Source organism: Fringilla coelebs (genome assembly GCF_963513975.1).
Source record: "Fringilla coelebs genome assembly, chromosome: 7".
NCBI classification, from domain to species: domain Eukaryota; kingdom Metazoa; phylum Chordata; class Aves; order Passeriformes; family Fringillidae; genus Fringilla; species Fringilla coelebs.
In genome coordinates, this window is record NC_140035.1 from 25,270,129 (window position 1) to 25,288,053 (window position 17,925).

Sequence of the window (17,925 nt, forward strand, 5' to 3'; positions counted from 1 at the left end):
AGTGTAATTTCAGAGCTCGGAAGGAATTTCGTTTCTTTCTCATCCTCTTTGAAGTGGAGGCATTGTAAGTAGGCTTGGGGGCATTTTAAACAACATTTATTTTATTAGTCCTCTTTCAAGTTGGAGTTGAGATACTACAGATATGAAGACTGTGTTTTTAAATACAGAGAAAACCACATTATTATGTATTTTTAAAATTTGTGAAAACATACAATGTGAAACTATTAATTTCATAAGCCAAATGTTGTTAATGCCTTCTATATAGCATACAAGAGTAAGTAGGAAGGACACTTCTCTCATGAAAGCCATCCTTTTCTGCTTAATCTTGCAACATCAATTTATTGGCTGAACCTTCTGGTGTTTATCAGTACATGGAGCGTACTGCATTCAAGTCACAATTCTCTCCTGTAAGATTCTGGAAAAGCTAACATTTTGAAATTTGTACATTTCAAAAGAAATGCATTATGGAAGAACATGTTGTTTTCTGTGATTTGAGGGAATACTGCTGATTTCCTTAAAGAAATGTGGCTGTGTTCTCTTTCAGTGCACTGGATGACTCCTCTCCTAGTAATGATATCAAGTATTGTTCTCTGCTGTTTGCCATAGGCGTTGTGAGGATGACGCTGTACTTGATAGATTTTTCTCCTCTGTGGCATCCTGTGTAATCTGCTTTAAAAGAATTGTGGTGATCAATTCAAGTCTACTTGCATTTCTAAAACAAATGGTTTCTGTTCTTAGGCAAGCTAAAGGTTTGAAGATAACTTTTCATTTCAGTCAGAGGGAGAGTTTGGTATATTTTGACCTCATGACTTAAGCTTAGTCTTATTTAGTTGTCCGTGATTCATGAAAATGAGTTTTGCTTTATCTTTGTATTGTAGCAGAATAATACATTAATGGTTTCTGTAAAGATGTATATAAAATTTCCATGTGTTTTTCTGTCCTGGAGCTGCCTGTCTACAAAACAAGCCAGTCTTTCCTTCCTTTCACTGTACCCAGGAATTTAGTGCTAGGGTAGGTAATAAATTTATGTGCATAGTTTGTTACTAAAGTATCTCTCCTCTTTTTAATAGCCCTTCTGTCTCTGATTTCCCAAAAGATTGTTCCTCATCAATTATTCTGCCTGTCTCTATTCCCTTTGGACTTGATTTAATATGCCTTACTTTGGCGTAAGAGGGGTATCTCCATAAAAATATGTTAACTAGAGAGAAAAATATTTTTCCATCACAAGTTAGACACTTTCCTGCAGTAGCTCTCTAGCTGGGATGTTGATTTCCAGCCTTTTATTACCTTGGGGAAGGTTTTGGGGAAGGTAACGAATAGGACTTCAAATGATGGAATAAATTCCATTATAAAAGTCAACAGTGCTTTTTGACACACTTTGTTTGATGTCAGTGCTTTTACTCAGATTTTGTCCATTTTAGGGGTTTTGTGATGTTGCTGGTTTTGTTGGTATTTTTATAATATGATGGATAGCTGGTTTTAGAGGTCGTATCTTTTTAAAAGGAAAAGACTAATCCACTTAGCTAAGTATTTGCTGCTGAAGGTTTTGAAAGCTGTAGTATGATACCATACTTCAAAACTGTAGTTCAGTCTCTGTCAGTACCCTTTAGTGCTGAGTAAGAGGAGAGTACGTCTGTTTATAATTCTGTACAGTACTTTTGGTATATTAGCTCTGAGCCAATACGGCAAAATGTGTATTTCAGGTAGAAAATGAGCCTGCTACTCCTGGATGGATAGTTTTAAATTGTTCAAGTTAAAACAATTGGGACTTCAGCTAAAGGTCTGAAGGTATTAGATCAATAAGAAGTTAGTATTCAATTTCCTCACCATGTAAAAACTCGAGTATCAAACACAACTATTGTTCAACAAATTGTAAAGCAAAACAACCCTACGCTGATTTTCTTATGAAGCAGTCAACTAAACTATAAAATTTGATTTAAAACACCAAAAATTAATGAGTTATAATAGGATTAGAACAAATTCACAGGAAATGGCTCATCAGTGTCTTGAAATACGGTTGTCTAGATGCCACACAAATTTGGACATATTTCAAAGGTTATTTTTTGCAGCCTGGTAGAATACAACACTCTTAGCCTTTGTTCCTGAGTCTTTGCTACCACTGTTAGATTCAGGATACTGGGTGAGGTAGACCCAATACAGCTCCTCTTATGTTCTTATTCCTTGCAACCTCACAGAAAGTTTCAGGTTCAGGAGGTTTCACTGTTTTATCTTTGAAAATTTTCAGGAACAAGATTGAAATTTAAGACTAAAACTAATTTACCATGACCAGAATAGAAAATATCTGCAAGAGTAAGACGTCTCTTTTTATGGAAACATCAAAACAGAGAAGGTTCTTAATTTAAATTAGATATGTAGAACATTGGTCATATTTAATTATTACAGAAATGTGTACTAATGCTGTAATTTGTGATCATCCTTTAAAATACAGTTAAAATACTAAAAAAAATTGCTTTGCGACTCTACTGCTTGCAATAAAATGCTGCCAAAGTGATATTCAGGCTGTACAGTTTAGCTGCCAAAGTTTTAAAGAAAATTAGATCATTGAACCATAGAAAAGTGACTGCATAAGCACCTGTAACTGATGTTAGCTGAAGTGCTAAACCAGCTTTTGGCAGCATGGCCTCTTTTGCAGGTGCACAGAATATTTTCTTTGTGTCAGTTTATTCAGCTAGTACAGTTCATTAAGTATTTCATTTGAAGTTGAGAAATGGGCTGGGAATTGAAATAGAAGAAATACTTATTTTCACCTTTCAATCTATGAATAAAAATAAGGTGTGAGAGTCTAAGATCTATTAGTTTTAAAATCCTATAGGATATATTACCCTAAAATGATTTATTAAAAATCAGTAACTACAGGTAATATGCTGCTTAAAAACCCAATGTCTTTATTAAGATGAATATTTCTTGCTGTGTTCAGCAAGTTGGATGTTTGAATGGGAAGAAATTACCAGCATTATTTGTACAGTCTCTGTAGATGGATATGTCCTAGTGCCTTGAGAAGTGATTTACTTCTTATCATATGGATGTGGATTTTGATCCTGAGAACAGGATTTATATGATTGAAATAATATGTATAGGTGATTCTTAAATGTCCATCTTTCAAGCTGCCAAACCGTAAATGTAAACATTCCATAGTTGTTTCATTAGGCCCTGTTAACACCAAAGAAATTCCATTCTGGTCATAAAAACTGAGAGAACGGTTCTTGTGGTTCGTAACTGAAACCTGACTTAACACATTATAACACATGTAACTAGAGAAAACAATTTTTAAAAAATAAATGGTACTGAAAAATATCTCCCCAAAACAATACCTGTTAAAAGCCATTCCTGAGTTTTACTTGTAGGCCACTGCTTTTGTTTTTCTTTGTAAGAAAAATTACACCTCATTTGGAGTGATAGGGAAGTACTTTGTGTTGGGTTGATGGGTAAAAGACAGCTCTTGCTGGAGCTGGGTTTTTAGCTGTTTGTAGATTTAAGTCAATTGTCTTAACCATTACGCCATCTTAGTTCATTAATATATGGGAATTTAAGAAATTCACTGTGGGAAGCACAGCTGTAGATTTGAAATTGTATTAATGGTGCTATTATAAGCAATTTGAATTAGCTTTAAACATAGAAGTCACATCAGCATAGCACTGTATATTTAAAAAAATAGAAAAAGCTGTGCAGTACCATCACAAGGTAGAACATACAAGCCTGTGTCAGCTACATTTGAAGTACATGGCAGAACCATTCCATGGTGTCTCAGGTGGTGGTAAGCAATATATCTGAGAGTAAACAAATTTACACACACTGATTGCTTAGTGCTCTCAAAAAGTGCTGATTGGAAGAACTGTCTATATGCCTGTAAGTGTGAATATGGTCTGATAAAAAGGAGAAAAATAAGGCACATATATTAATATTTTATGTATTTAAATTTAAATTAAAATTTTGCTTGTAACTTTGTTTCCAGGGCCTGACCTGGCCTTTCATGACAAGGCCAGTTTAAAAGCAATTTTGGCTTCGCAATATAACTGGTTTTTGTTTGTTTTGTGTCTGTTCAGAGCTCTTCTAGCCAAGAACTGTCCATGCTGAGGCGCAATTTTACATTTGCGTGTGTATGCATATAGTATTTAGGTGTTTTGTTTCAACTGGCTTGAAATATTGTGACTTGCTCAGAAGGAGCTCTGAAAAAATATTTGGAGGCAGGTGAGAAAATAATTTGTCTGTCTGTCGAAGCAGGCTTGATTTGGAACCAGGCAGCAGAGTAATTGTCATTGGTATGGCCTTCAGTAGCTGATAGCTTGATATACACTTGATGGACAGCTCTTTTCCCATCATAGTCAGCATTTTTATATTCAGGAGCAGAATTTTAAATTATGGCTTTAACTGCCTAGGTGATTTATTGTAAATCTCTTTCTGCCCACTTACAGAATTCTGTCCAAGTGTATCTTTAGTTTGGCTCTAGATTAATCCTTCGCTGTTACCTAGAAAAACAAACCAACCAACCATGTTAGTTGTCACTGAGGCAGTAGCGCAATACACCTGTGCTTGTGTTTCCTGTGTTCCTTGGTTTGTCAGCTTACCTAAAAGTCATCTGTGAGTGTTTGCATCCAAAGCATTGCTAAAATTGATTTTTAGTACATGATTTGACTGCATTAGAGGTAGCTCATCCTGCCAAAAATTCTCCTGGGTGATAAAGTCTGGGTGTCTTCAGCATTTTTCAGCAACCTACAGCCTAAATCTCAAAGAATAAAGGGATTTCATGCTGGAGGCAGACTGTGCTTTCCTGAGCAAAGAGACATTAGAGCAAATGAGTGAAATTAAGGAAGGAAAGGATAGGAATAATATTTTTTTGTGATATTGGTCGTCTCAAGTGGTACTCAACTGTCTAAATGCAGGCCTGAAATCTGATGCGAGAAATCTGACTCCTGGAAACCCTGTAGAGTTTAGGGGGATCTCAGTGGGGCAGCTGGAGCTCCGAAGTCCCCCATAGCATGTTCATGTCTGGAAATCCAGACCTTGCATTGTTTACCTGCAGTTGCACAGTATTCTTGAACACATCACTTCTGGTTTGTCAGGGCCCTCCTAACCTCAGATGCTGATTTTTGAACTACCAGATGGCTTCAGTGAGGCAGAGCAGCTCCTGGTCATGGTATATGTTAATGTCTGTGTACAGCTTTTTTAGTGAAATTTAAATGACTAGCAAAACAAAGTAAGAGAATTGAGTTACATCTGGTATGGAGATGTTTCTTCTGCCATTGTGTTGACGAAAATTTTCACTTTCTAATTGTACACAAATGGCAGAAATCTCTCTTCTGCTTTTATTTTTCTTCCCTAATGCAACCAATTTAAATCTAAGTGTGGTTTCTACCATATGCTTGTTTCAACCATATTTGCAGTTAAAAAAATATTTCCAAAACATAAGAGTTCAGGGAAAATACACTGTTAACCATGAGTCTGTGTCAATACTAATTTTTGAGGGTGATGCTAGCAAAAAGAAACGGTTGATCTACATTGGTTGAAAATAAGCAAAGATAATTGCAGGACTTATTTCTCATCAGGTTTTCCTAAGAGTATGTGTTGTGTATAAGGCTGACACATGTGCTTAGAAGTGCTATGGTACCATAATAAAAGGTACTCTGCAAATTTTTAAAGAATGGGAGGTTAGAGGCTATCATCATGAGAAAAATTTTGGGACTTGTGTTTTGGTTTTTGTTGTCTGTGAATTCCTGATGCAGTACTGCAGGATGAGGATAACTATTTTTTAGAACTGAGTTCCTAAGTTTAAAATACAAAGTGCTACTCTGGCACAAAACAGTAGTGTTTATTAAAAAATGTGTTTCTATGATAAAGTTGGTATGCAGGAAGGAGTTTCTTTCTCTCTCATCATTCAGGGAAAGATGGATTTTGTGTTTGAACTTACATTGGTTGTTATAAATGTTCAGCACAAATGTAAGAGCGTGAGTAGAATAATGTGGAAACACAGCCTGACTAAAGGAAAGCTGTAAGGAAAAGGCAGCATTCCATTTCCTGACAGAAGAAAACGGATGGCAGACTCTCTTAAGAAAATGTGTGTAATTTTCTGCAGCATGTCTGTAATAAGCAGTATTGCTGATGGCTTTTCAGTACATTTTGTTCATGGCTGAGGAAGATGGGGACGAAAAAGTTCAAGGTATGTATGGATAGTGGATGTGGCCCAGCTCCTGAATCAGGTTGAGTTTGGGGCAATAGATGTGGGGAGGTTCCTCTTTGGGAATGCAAGGAGCGTGCTTGCTTTCAAGAGACCTGAGTATGCAGTGCAGAGGAGGTGAGGAAAGGCTGGAAAAAGAAAGGAGCCCGTGGGAGAGGCACAGGCTGGAATGCAGCGAGCAGCATGGAATGTGTTCTTATGGCAGGGAACAGCCAAGCCACACAGGAGATGAGGGGAGATGGAGCAGAGTTCATTAGCTCCAGGAGCTGCTGAGAATTGCTGTCTCATGAAAGGGAATAAGAGACTCTCCTGAAAAGGAGGGGCAGTACAGCTTCTTCTCATCTCTTTCATCCAGTCGTCCTCTTTGCTGTGGATTTTCTCCTATTAACAAGCACATTTTGGTTCAGTTTATCTTTGTCTAATAAAAGGTTTGTTTTGTGTTTTTGTGGTGTGCACATGTAAAACAATAAGGGCCAGAGGGACTGTTTTGTGTAATTTTAGCTAAAGACTACAGCTGACTTGTTTCACAGAGATGTTATGACGTGTGATATTTCTGTACAAGAAATTATGTTACATGTCTGTAAATACATTTAAAAAAATGAAGAAAATAGACTCTGGTTTTCTCCTCAAGTAAAAAATGATCTGTAGGACCCTAGAATTTATAACATACTGGGAAAAGAGAAAACATTCTATATAATAGCCAAAAAGTCCAGGTTTTTTTTTACAAGTAGGGAAGCATTCCAGATGAGCACCATAAATTTCATTGTTTCATGGCAATAAGCAAAAATTTGCAGGAATAAAAAGAAAGAAAATAGCTGCAAGGCCATCTTCCCGAACTGGAGAATGTTATTCTCTGTAATCCTGCTGCTCCTGCAGACTTTGGTTTCAAAATCTAGACAGTTGTAAATTTTGTATCAGTTTCTTTGGAAAACACTGACAAAAAGCAAGTGAAAGGAGATTTTTTAAACTGAGGATGGGGAATGTAGTAAGAAGGAGGATCTTGAAGCAGTCACTACAGAGAGCAGACATAAGTGCTGAAGTGGTGTGGTACAGGAGACCTCTTCACCTGGTGTGTAGCTGCTGGAAGGTCTGGGAACAAGCAGGTCTTGTCCCCCACCAGTCACAGGGTTGGGAGCCTTCATCCTTCTCTCAGCCAGAGGAATGAGGAAGAAATGAGGAATTAGTTGTAGAAGACAGCTCAGGAAAAAAGGAGAAATCTAATTTCACAGTGTTGGCTTTGGGAGGAGGGATGAGCTTGATATAAATGATCTTTTTATGTGGGGTCACTCATCCCACTCCCTTCCCATCTTTCTCCTCCTAAGTTGATTGTGGGGAATTTTTTGTACCCTCTTTGAGTTACTGTGGATTTCTCACCTTGCAAAAGGAGGACAGAAATGAGGAAAGGGTCTGGGATGACGGCTTTGAAGAGTATAAGAAAAGTATGCTCATTGAGTTGTGCAAGAAGTACCAGTGAAAAGGGTTTTCAGTAGTTTCTCTGTATTGTTCATGTTTATGTCAAAAGGAGTTGGAGACCAGGTTGTGTTGAATCACACAGAAATGTTTCAGCATCTGTTTTCAGACAAAAAAATCAGATACAGGCCACCAGAAACTTTAGTCATACACAGAAAAAAATATTTTAAGGTATAGGTATTTATCTTAAAGCAGGCAGTGACTTGTATTTAGCTTTTGTACACCTTCATACCAAATAAGCCTAGCGGGGAAACAAATTTCTCCTCAGCTTTATGTGAAGAACAAGCATATTTGGGTTGAGTGATTTGGTTCATTTTGACCTATTGACACTTTTGGAAAATCACACAAAATTTGGTGATCAGTCCCTTTCTACCCAACCTCCTTGTAAAAACATGTATAGCTCTTGGTACTAAGATGATAATCAGTTGGCAGAAAAACCAATATTCACCTTCTGATATTTAAGCTTTCCCTTAATACCAGGATACAATTTTAAGGCTTACTTCTGCTTTTCTTACTGGTTTCCTGCAGAAGTGAGCATAGAAGGGATTACCTGCATAAAAAAACTTAACCAGGAGGAAAAGTTAAGAGCGTTAGGTTCTCTGGTTGCCCCTCATCAACATGAGGTATTTATTTCAGCTATATTGACCAAGTTGTGCTGAAAGTGAATGTGGTAGAATCATTCCAGCTTTGTTAGCATCTAACAAGAAAACTGTTGCATGTTCAAACTTCTTTTCTAGATCTAGTAATTACAGCTGCCGCCAGCCCCAGCCACTGTAATTAGTATTATAACTGACAGCTGTAATCTCAGTTTTGCTCACTTGATGCTGCATGTGGTCACACATACATGCAACAAGTAATTTGGTTTTTTTGAGGAAGTGCCTTTTTCTCCTGTTTGTCAGCAGTTTTTACCTAATTTAGGTAGCTCATGAGTGGAGGTCTATTACATCAGTGCATAAAAATGTTATCATTTCTATAGCTAAGTAAATCTGAAATGGTACTACCCTATCAAATCTAGTAACAGGTGGATATTACCACAGATAAGCTTATATTTAAGTGCTGCACACTTGTCTTATTTAACCACATGAGGCTTTCCCTTGTGCTAATTTTGCATCCCTGAACTATTGAATTCTATTTTGTCTTGCAGGCACACCACTTTTGGTACGGAGGAGCAGTGACCCAGCCTTAGCACCTGACTTCCCAAGTGTTTCTCATCCCACTGACCACGGTCTCAAGCATGTTGTGGCAGTAGGTGTCATGTATCTCACCTTTTTAAGACCAAAGCCTTTCTTATCTGTGGGCACATAGTAGTTGTATAAGCTATACATGTATTTGGATCTATAACAAAATGCATCATACTCATTTTCTGTAAAGTAGAGAATTTCCTCTGGAAAAAAAAGTTATTTTAGATTATACAATCAATTAATAGTGGTTCTATATATATATATTTTTTTTTTAAATAAGAGGTTTGCATAAAGTTCAATTGTGTCATAAGGCATTGGAATATGAACTGAACTTTCAGCAGTTATTTATTTGTTCAGTATCATGTTGTTCCAGCCTACCATTGCTTCTTTGGTCTCGTATCCTTTTTCACTTCTCTCATTTTCTAATGGTATTTCTGTCATCTTTGGTACCCTGCTACTATCCTGCATGGTCTCTTCTTTATCTGACTTTTCTGTTTTACCAGACTCTACCCTTTTGAGGACAAATTTGTTTTTGATATTGTTATTACTAAGTTCTATTGCAAAACCATAATTAGTGAAAATGCAGTAACTCTTATTCAAATGTTTTTGCAGACTATCTTTAATCTTCTTAAAGTGATGCTGTCTAAGTCACACTAGGGCCACATGTTCTACTTTGCAGTTTTAAGACCTGAAGCTTTGTGTGTGGGGAAAGTGTTCCTACATTACTTATAAACTTAGCATCTCTGAATGTCAGCTGGGACACCTAAGTGTCTTGAGCAGAATAAAGCTATTTTTTAGTGTTTGCCTGAAAAACTCTGGTGGATCTGGTTCTGCTCTTCTTTAGACCACATGAATGCTGGCTTAATTGATGCTGCTGTTTTAATTTGTAATATTTATGCCTTTTTGCCTTTAGATTCTCTAAGCAGTGTTGCAGTTCGTTTCCTGTCCCCAGCTGTGCAAAACAATCTGTTGCTGGTTTATTTCAAAACTCAGAAACCCTGGATCTTTGTTTGGTGCAGAAGGGATGTTGCAGACTAGATGACAACTAGTTTAGAGCAAGGTTCCACAAATGCCTGTGTTGGCACATTACGGAGTAGGGGAGGAGAGCTGGGGTTCAGCGACACGTGCTGGAGGTGGGAACTTTTCAGCTGAAGGTGCATTTAAGACCAAACTTCCAGTTAAGTTCATGGGAATAAAGGAAGTAAATACACAGTCAGCTGACTTGCATGCAAATAATGTTCTATGAGTCTCACTCTAACACTATAATTCTGAAGGCCATCACAGGATTTTAGTTGACAGTTCATTGTTTCTCTCTGCATGGTCAAATGCATGTGCCTCTAAATATTTTGTGTGCACCTTATTTTACAATGGCTTATGTTATTTGCTAAGTGGTGCAATTTTAAAAGTCTGAGTGACTCTCCAAGTACATTATGATGTTACACAGGGCTGAACTTTGTCAAAGTTCTGCATCATTTGTCAGACCTGTTTGAGCTGAGAGGTTTTTCTTGATGTTTGTTGCAAGAATTTGCATATTAATGAAATACTGACTTAGTCTGATAAATGAAAGTACAAAGAAGAATTCTTGGTTAACAGTGCAGATCTTACACTCTTGGCAAAGCTGAGAAACATATAAAGTGAGCATGTCAGTGTGTAGTTCTCACCCCTGGTATGTTATAACCACAAAAATGGCAAAAAAGGATGGAAAAATAAGTGAAATCTGTTTCATTCCTGGGTGTATTTTGAGTGCTTTATAGACCATCAAGAAGGCAAAAATAGCATTTTGTTGAGTTGGGTTTTTTATATAATTTTAGTGGTGACAAGTGCATTTTATGCCATTACATGAGGATTGCAGTAATACTTGGAGGTTAAAACATCACCATGCTTCACTGACTTGCATCAGTACAAAAGGGTCCTCTAAGCCTAAAGGAATTCCCTGTGCTAAAATACAGAGCATTCATCTGTCAGCTGCAGGGGTGACAGTCAAAGCTGCACTAGTAACAGGGGTGGAGAAGGACTTTTTTTAATATATCATGTAAAGGGAAGGGGGGAGGCCTAGAAAATTTGTGGTTGTGGTTTGGTGTTGTTCTGGTTTTTTTTGTGAAAGCAAAAATTTATTAGAGCAAAATGCATTACTCTAACTCTTATTTTCGCAACAGTACCATTTCTAAAACTCTCATCGTCAATCATACTGAAATATGCTTTGGCATAATGTTCTGGGAAACATAGAAAGCTTAAATAACATAGGTTAAATTAGGTACAGATTGTTTTAAAACATGCAGAAAAATCAATATCTGACAAATGAAACAACGTAGCAGAAATAACTGAACACTGCATTTTAAAAATAGCTATCGTCTTTCAAGTGTTAAAGCACTATTTAGAAAAAATTCATTTGTTCTGTACATTGCTGTTGAAAATTTAAAACTAATACTGAATTTCCTTTGCCACAAACCAGAGTTTTTTTCACGTTGAACTGCTTCCTTTAGTCACGTGCAAATTAGAAAACCCAGAAAGAACTGTTGCTAGATGAAACATGTGCATGTAAGTGAAAATTAAGTCTCTGTATTTATGCCACAATTATCTTAGCAATTATTTTGTAATTCAAACTGACTTTCATAATTAGTTGAGCTTTTTTGGCACTTCTGGTGTTTTGGTGTTTGGTACACGTGGAACTGGCAGTGGGGTCTGTGTAGCAATACCCATAGGCTGCCTTACACCAATACACCAGTGCTTCAGCAGATTTTTGTGTGTAACTACCATGGGATTCTCTGAAGACAATGCTGATTTACCTTCTGGAAAGTGCACTTCACTTGTGCAATGAGTAATGCATGAAGTAAGACAGCAAACATGCAGTAATACAAGAAAAGAACTTTGCTATCCCATTCAGGTGAACTGGTAGAACCTGATGAACCATTTGAGCTGTTCACAGTATTTATGGCAGAGTATGTGTTCAAGCAGAGAATGTGTTCTGTTTTTCAAATGGTGTCCCATTTATTCAAAGGAAGATCTGATTTTTTTAATGCCATATGAGGATTACAAAAATAACAAAACCTTTCCTGAGTGACCAGGTAGTTGGAGGAGAATTTGAGTTATACTTTCCTATTTTCTCTGACACATCTTAGCTGTAGTTTTAGCCCCAATTAACAAAATACTTCTAGATCAATCAAAAACCGATAGTGAAGTCCAGCATCTGTTCCCTCAGACTGGAAGTCATTTAACAGATGGTACAAAATTTTAGTTTCTTTTTTCATCCAAACCTCTCTTTCCTTATTGTGATAGCTGCCACTGGAAAATTTAGAGACAGTAATCAGGGAAAAATAGGAGTAACACACATCAGAATTTGTTCTTTGTATTGAAGAAAAAAAGTATTTGGTAATGAATTTATTACTTTATTAAAGCTACTATAGTTTTTCTGCCTAGTTAGGATCACAAAGCCCTGGCTAGGCTTTCAAGAATGAAAACTGCCTTCCCATGGTATCCAGAGAGGACTTCAGGGATACAGAATTAGTTTAATGTACTTATGCACACCTGTGGGCTGGGCAGGGAAGTGACTGAGAGCAGCCCTGTGGAGGACTGGAGGGTGATGACTGATGAAAAACTCAACATGAGCCAGCAATGTGCACTTGCAGCCCAGAAAGTCACCTGGACCCTGGGCTGCAAAAAATGCATGACCAGAAGGTTGAGGGAGGGGATTCCACCTCTCTACTCCATTCTGGTGAGATCCCACCCGGAGTGCTGCATCCATCTCTGGCGTCCCCAGTACAGGAAAGATGTGAACCTTGGAGTGAGTCCAGAGGAGGGCCATGAAGCTGGTAAGGAGCCTGGAGCACCTCTTCTATGAAGACAGGCTCAGAAAGTTAGGGCTGTTCTGCTTGGAGAAGAGAAGGTTGTGTGGAGACATCATAGGAACCTTCCAGTATCTGAAGGGGACCTGCAAGGAAGCTGGAGAGGGACTCTTCATCAGGAACTGTAGTGACAGGACAAGGAATAATGGGTGCAAACTGAGAGGGGACATTTAGGTTAGATATGAGGAAGAAATTCTTTATGGTGAGGGTGGTGAGGCACTGGCTCAGGGTGCCCAGAGAAACTGTGGACGCCCATCTGTGGATGTGTTCAAGGCCAGGTTGGATGGGGCTCTGAGCATCCTGGTCTAGTGAGAGGTGTCCCTGTCTGTATCAGGGCTGTTGGGATTAGGTGATCTTTATGGCCCTATCCAACCTAAGCCATTCTGGGATTCTGTGATTCTACTTCTCTGAAAAGTTCTATGCCCGTAGCTTTGCTCTGGCACAGGCCAAGGGCTGGTCCAGCTGCTTCCTGGCCACAAATGGCCTGGCCTCACAAAGTGGGTGTAGCATTGGGCATGTAGTCCTCAGCTAGAGATCTGCTCTGGAGTGAAGCCATGCAGCAGGACTGAGATGGTCGAAACCTTCCAGAAGAAACAAACATTCTTGGGGAATTTAACACTTGCTCAAAACCTGTCCCCAGTTTGCTGAGTGGAGCTGCAGTTCCAGATTTTCTTCACCAGCTCAGAAGTTCCTGACTGGACCCCTCTGTCCAACATGGTAGGGATGAGATGCAGCAAGGCAGAAAGTCTGAATTGTGTGGCTCTGTTGGTTTGGTGTTAGGGAAGAGAATACATTTTGCTGCTTCTACTCAGCTCAGTTTATTCAGGTAGTAACTGCTAATGTATAATTATAACATCTGAACTTTTGTTTCTGGAGCTGTTACTGCAGCTTATCTTTGTTTTTGCCCAGGGACAGACTTCCTCTACTATCATAAGACTTGATTTGTCATGAGCTTTAGACAGAGGCTTGTGATCCTATTTGAATTGATAAGAATTTCACATTAATTCTGGTGGGACTAAGGTTTCACCCCCTCTTGTTAACTTGCTGATTATTATAGTGTGCTATTTTCTGCATGACTTTCTTTTATAGTTACATGTTTCCTGGACAAATACTTAGGTTATCTTGGAGTTAATCAATAGGACTGGCCGATTAAATTGTATTTATCCGTATTTAAAGATACAATGAGATGCTGGATCAATTGAAGAGCTGCTCCAGTGGCTCAATACAGTTTCAATTTTTGCCTAGATATGACTTGAAATTGACTGTATTTTATGCATTGTGGACATGTAATTTGCAATTTTGAATAAGGTTGATATATAATTAGAACATTTTTATGTTTCAAGCTCCCGTTAAAAAGGGTCAAAACCTCCTTTGGTTCTTGTGGCTGTTAATTGTGCTTGTGGTGTATTAGCCTGCCTGATTACGAGTCTGCGAATTAGCATAAGGTCCACATGTGTAAGGATGCAGCTTCATGATTTGTTCCCTTTCTATTTGGTATTATATACATATGTAAACGTAAAGATATGCTACAAATTTGGCTATGAGTAGTACTTACAAAACGTGTGAGTATTTTAGTAAAATATACCCAGAAATATTAGAAATGTCATGCTATTTAAAAGTAGGGCAGGGCAGAAAAGGTCTTTTTTGGCACAGTGGTGGAATAATTCCATAGAGTTCATAACTTGATTCAGCAGATTTATACTGAGACTTGAGCTAAGAGACTGCACTGCCATGAGGGTTGTACTGTCTATCTGACTTTAGAAGATAGAACTTTTGTCCAGTATGTTTACTGGACTAGGTCAGATAGTTTTATTTTCTGGTCCTTTTGTACATGTTAGTATTCCAATATTAAATTCTTCCATAGTTATGTGATAGAATCATGCAACACTTTGGGTTGGAAGGGACCCTTAAAGGTCATCTGGTTTTATCCCTCCTACCGTAAGCATGAAAATTTTTCACTAGATCAGGTTGCTCAGAGCCCCATCCTGCCTGACCTTGAATTTTTCCAGGGACAGGGCATCTCCCACCACTCCAGCAGCCTGTTTGTGTTTTACCTACTTTGTAAAAACATCTTTCTTTTATCTAGTCTAAATATGCCCTCTTTTAGTTTAAAACCATCACCCCTTGTCCTATCAACTAAAAAGTCTGTCCATGTCTTTCTTACAGGTCCTCTTTAAGTGTTGCAAAAATTGGACTCTGAGGAGACCAGATATTGGGAGAAACACAGTATTTTTAAAGGAACTAGCAGTGCTGGTGTACTTGTAATGCTTTAAATCCATGCTTGTTGCTGTATAATAATCAGACATCAAAGTAGATTTGGAAATAGATCTTAGATATTACCATGTGTGTTGGAGGGTAAAGTTAAGGCTGCCTCCCTGATGTGGTCTGGTCTTAGGCTGTCATTCAGAACAGCAAGGTTCTTTAATTCTGGAAGGCATTTCCTTTTTTCCGGTAAAAGTTTTCCTATTAATAATTTAACTCTTGCTCTTGAAATATCGCAATTTGGAGCTGAAGATCTGGGGAGATTTAAAAGGATTTTCTGTCATACAGCTGGGGAGTTCCAAACAGTTGGAATTTTTTAAAAGGGAATTCTGATGTGGGTGAATCCATTTATAAAGCAACTACTGTGTGTCTGTTTATGCTGTGAAACATATATAGAACACTTCTAATCAGCACAGGAGCTTGTCAGTATATTGCTTTTGATGTCTGATTAGATGATCATAGGGACATCTGCAGTGAGTTAGTTTTGAAGTTGTTGGTGTGAGCACTGCAGGAACCAGAGCTGTGTGGCACTCTTACACCATGAAAACTGCTGCTCTTAAAGCACATATTATAAATCCAACTATGCAGCGAGCTGAGGGCTGTCGAAATAACAAAAGCCATTCCTTCTCAATTCTCTCTGCTGCCTTACAGCCCTCCACTCCTTTTTTTCCCCCTTCTTGTACTGTGTGCTGTGGCATTCTGTGTTAAAAAGAAATTATTTTATATTGTAGAGGAAAAACTAAAAAATGTAAATTAAATGTTTGTCAGAATACTAAATTGTTCTTCTGAAAAAGGACAGAAGTGCCCTGTGGTAATTTCCTCTTTTGAGGGTGCAGAGCAGCATATGTGTGTGTGGAGAAGTGCTCTTTTTGTTCCTTGCACAGCCTGTGTGTCAGAGAAATTGTATTGTTTTACCTGTATTGTTTAAAAAGAGCAGTGGGTGTAATTTCCATATTTTTATTTCAGCAGGATAAGTAGATTTTTTGTGATTTATTGTAATAAGAGCTAATAATGGATGTTCTGTGATGTTAACATAGTATATAAATTACCAGTAAAAATGGTGTAATCAGTAGAAGTTGTTATTCATTGTTAACAGGTTGTTTCCAGTGTGAGGAGTACTGGCATTTTACTGACTATTCATTAAGAAAATCATCAAAGCTCTTCTTCATTCTTATATTAGTGGGAGAGTGGGTTTTGTTTCCTCTTCAAAATGAATTTTGGGGCTTGGCTGTAATTTTGAAGACACCTTATTGTTTATACACTTTCCTCCCTTGTCCTCTGCCTTGTGCAGTCAGGTCAGTAAGATTGTTGGGGATCCAAGATGGCCGAGAGACTGAAACTCTTTGTTTTCCGAAGTCGCCTGTCTTACAGGGAATGTAGAAAAATTAAAGGGTGGAAATAAGAACAGTAGACAAAAAAAGGGAAAAAAGGTCATGCTGTCAATGCTGTTGACACATATTCATCTCTATAGCTACATCTTTGGGGTCCTACAAAATACTGTCATTCCATCTGGAACAGCTTTTAGCACGCAGTGTATGCAACAGGCTCATGGTGCTGAAATTGGAACAAAACATTAGCAAGTTACTTCCATGTCTGACAGTCAAAAGTGGAAGATGACAGTCAACATGGCTCATGCATATCATTTACTGTCAAGCTCTAGAAACATTTAGCTAAAATAAAATAGGTTCTCAGTCAGCGTTCTTCTGAAATGCCTACTACTAAGTAACTTTTTCCATAGCTATAGTAATCTAATGGACAGCTAGGAATAATGGTAGAGATCTTTGATACTGACCTAGACACAAATGTTGCTGTGACATTAGGAAAAAAAATTATTTTTGATTTTTTTAATACGTCATCTTCCAGTGCGCTGGAATGCAGGTGTATGAAGTTCTACTCTTGTTTGGTTAATATTTGTGTTTCTCCAAAAGTCAGATATGTGGTTTTGTTTCTCCTGCAGGACTGACATTTATTCACACTCTAAGGAGATAGGATTTCTTTTTTATGGTTTTATATTGTTAGGTGAGGTCTCTTCACCACTAAATTACCCAACTTGTTTGAGACACTTTAATCTGGAGATTTGTTCTTCTGTGTAGCAGGTGTCTCAGCTAATCTGGATTTACAGGTTTTTGAGCTGTGATAATAATAATAATATAGGTCTCTCTGAAACTTGCACATTGCTTCGGAATTTTTTTATGGCAGCAGGTCCTGATTTTAGTCCATGCCTGTGAAACAATTTTCTGACATTGACAACTGAAACAAAGGGGGGAATATTTTAGTGCTTCTGTGTACTGTGTCCTTTTGGTGTTGCAGGCGTTCTGACTTGTTGGAGTCTGTAGCATCCCTCTTAATGAGGACCATATTTACTTACGTGCTTGTCCTGCCATGACTTTGGGCTTTCTGAGCTGGGGAGCTGGGGATGGAGCTGGCGGGTTTGGTCACCTCCTGTGTGCTGGGCTGTTTCCCCTGCTCTGTTGGTGCAGCTGCCTGGGGTTAGGGCAGACAGGCTGGCTCAGCCTCATCTGTTACCTTGTTAGCTGTGCAGCTGCAGCTCAGCCTCAGCTCCCACCCTCTGGGCCTGTGCCCTAGGTGGGTGCCTGCCCCTGGGCTGGTGGGATCACCCTGTGGGGTTCCTGCTGCCAGGATGGTTTCCTGCCTTCCTGCCCAGCCATTGACAGGTCACATGTGGGGGATGTCCCTTGCAGACTCAGCTTTATTCTGGGCTGTATTTTTTTTTTTTTTTTATTTTGACTTTAAGTAGCTCCAAGTCAAATAAGAAATGTTAGCCAACAGAATTGTGGGGATTCATATTGATAATTTTTCCTTGCTTTTGGAGTCAGACTTGGCTGTACACTGCAAGTGGGGAATAGGAGACTCCTATTGAGGAAGACAAATTGTTTCAGGAGTGTTCAGCCTCCAGTCTAATATATTTTTCCTACTACAGATAGCACTTCTGGGTTCATTATAGCTTATTCTCACA

The 17,925-nt window shown here is 38.4% G+C and overlaps 1 protein-coding gene across 2 annotated transcripts in view; it reads left to right on the top strand.

The window, feature by feature from the left end:
• PARD3B (par-3 family cell polarity regulator beta) overlaps positions 1–17,925 on the top strand; it is a 383,490-nt gene that overhangs the window by 120,409 nt on the left and 245,156 nt on the right. For both annotated transcript variants that reach the window (XM_084209781.1, XM_084209782.1), the window contains exon 4: positions 8,808–8,908. In XM_084209781.1, the coding sequence (XP_084065907.1) occupies positions 8,808–8,908 (101 nt within the window). The remainder of the gene's footprint in view (positions 1–8,807; positions 8,909–17,925) is intronic.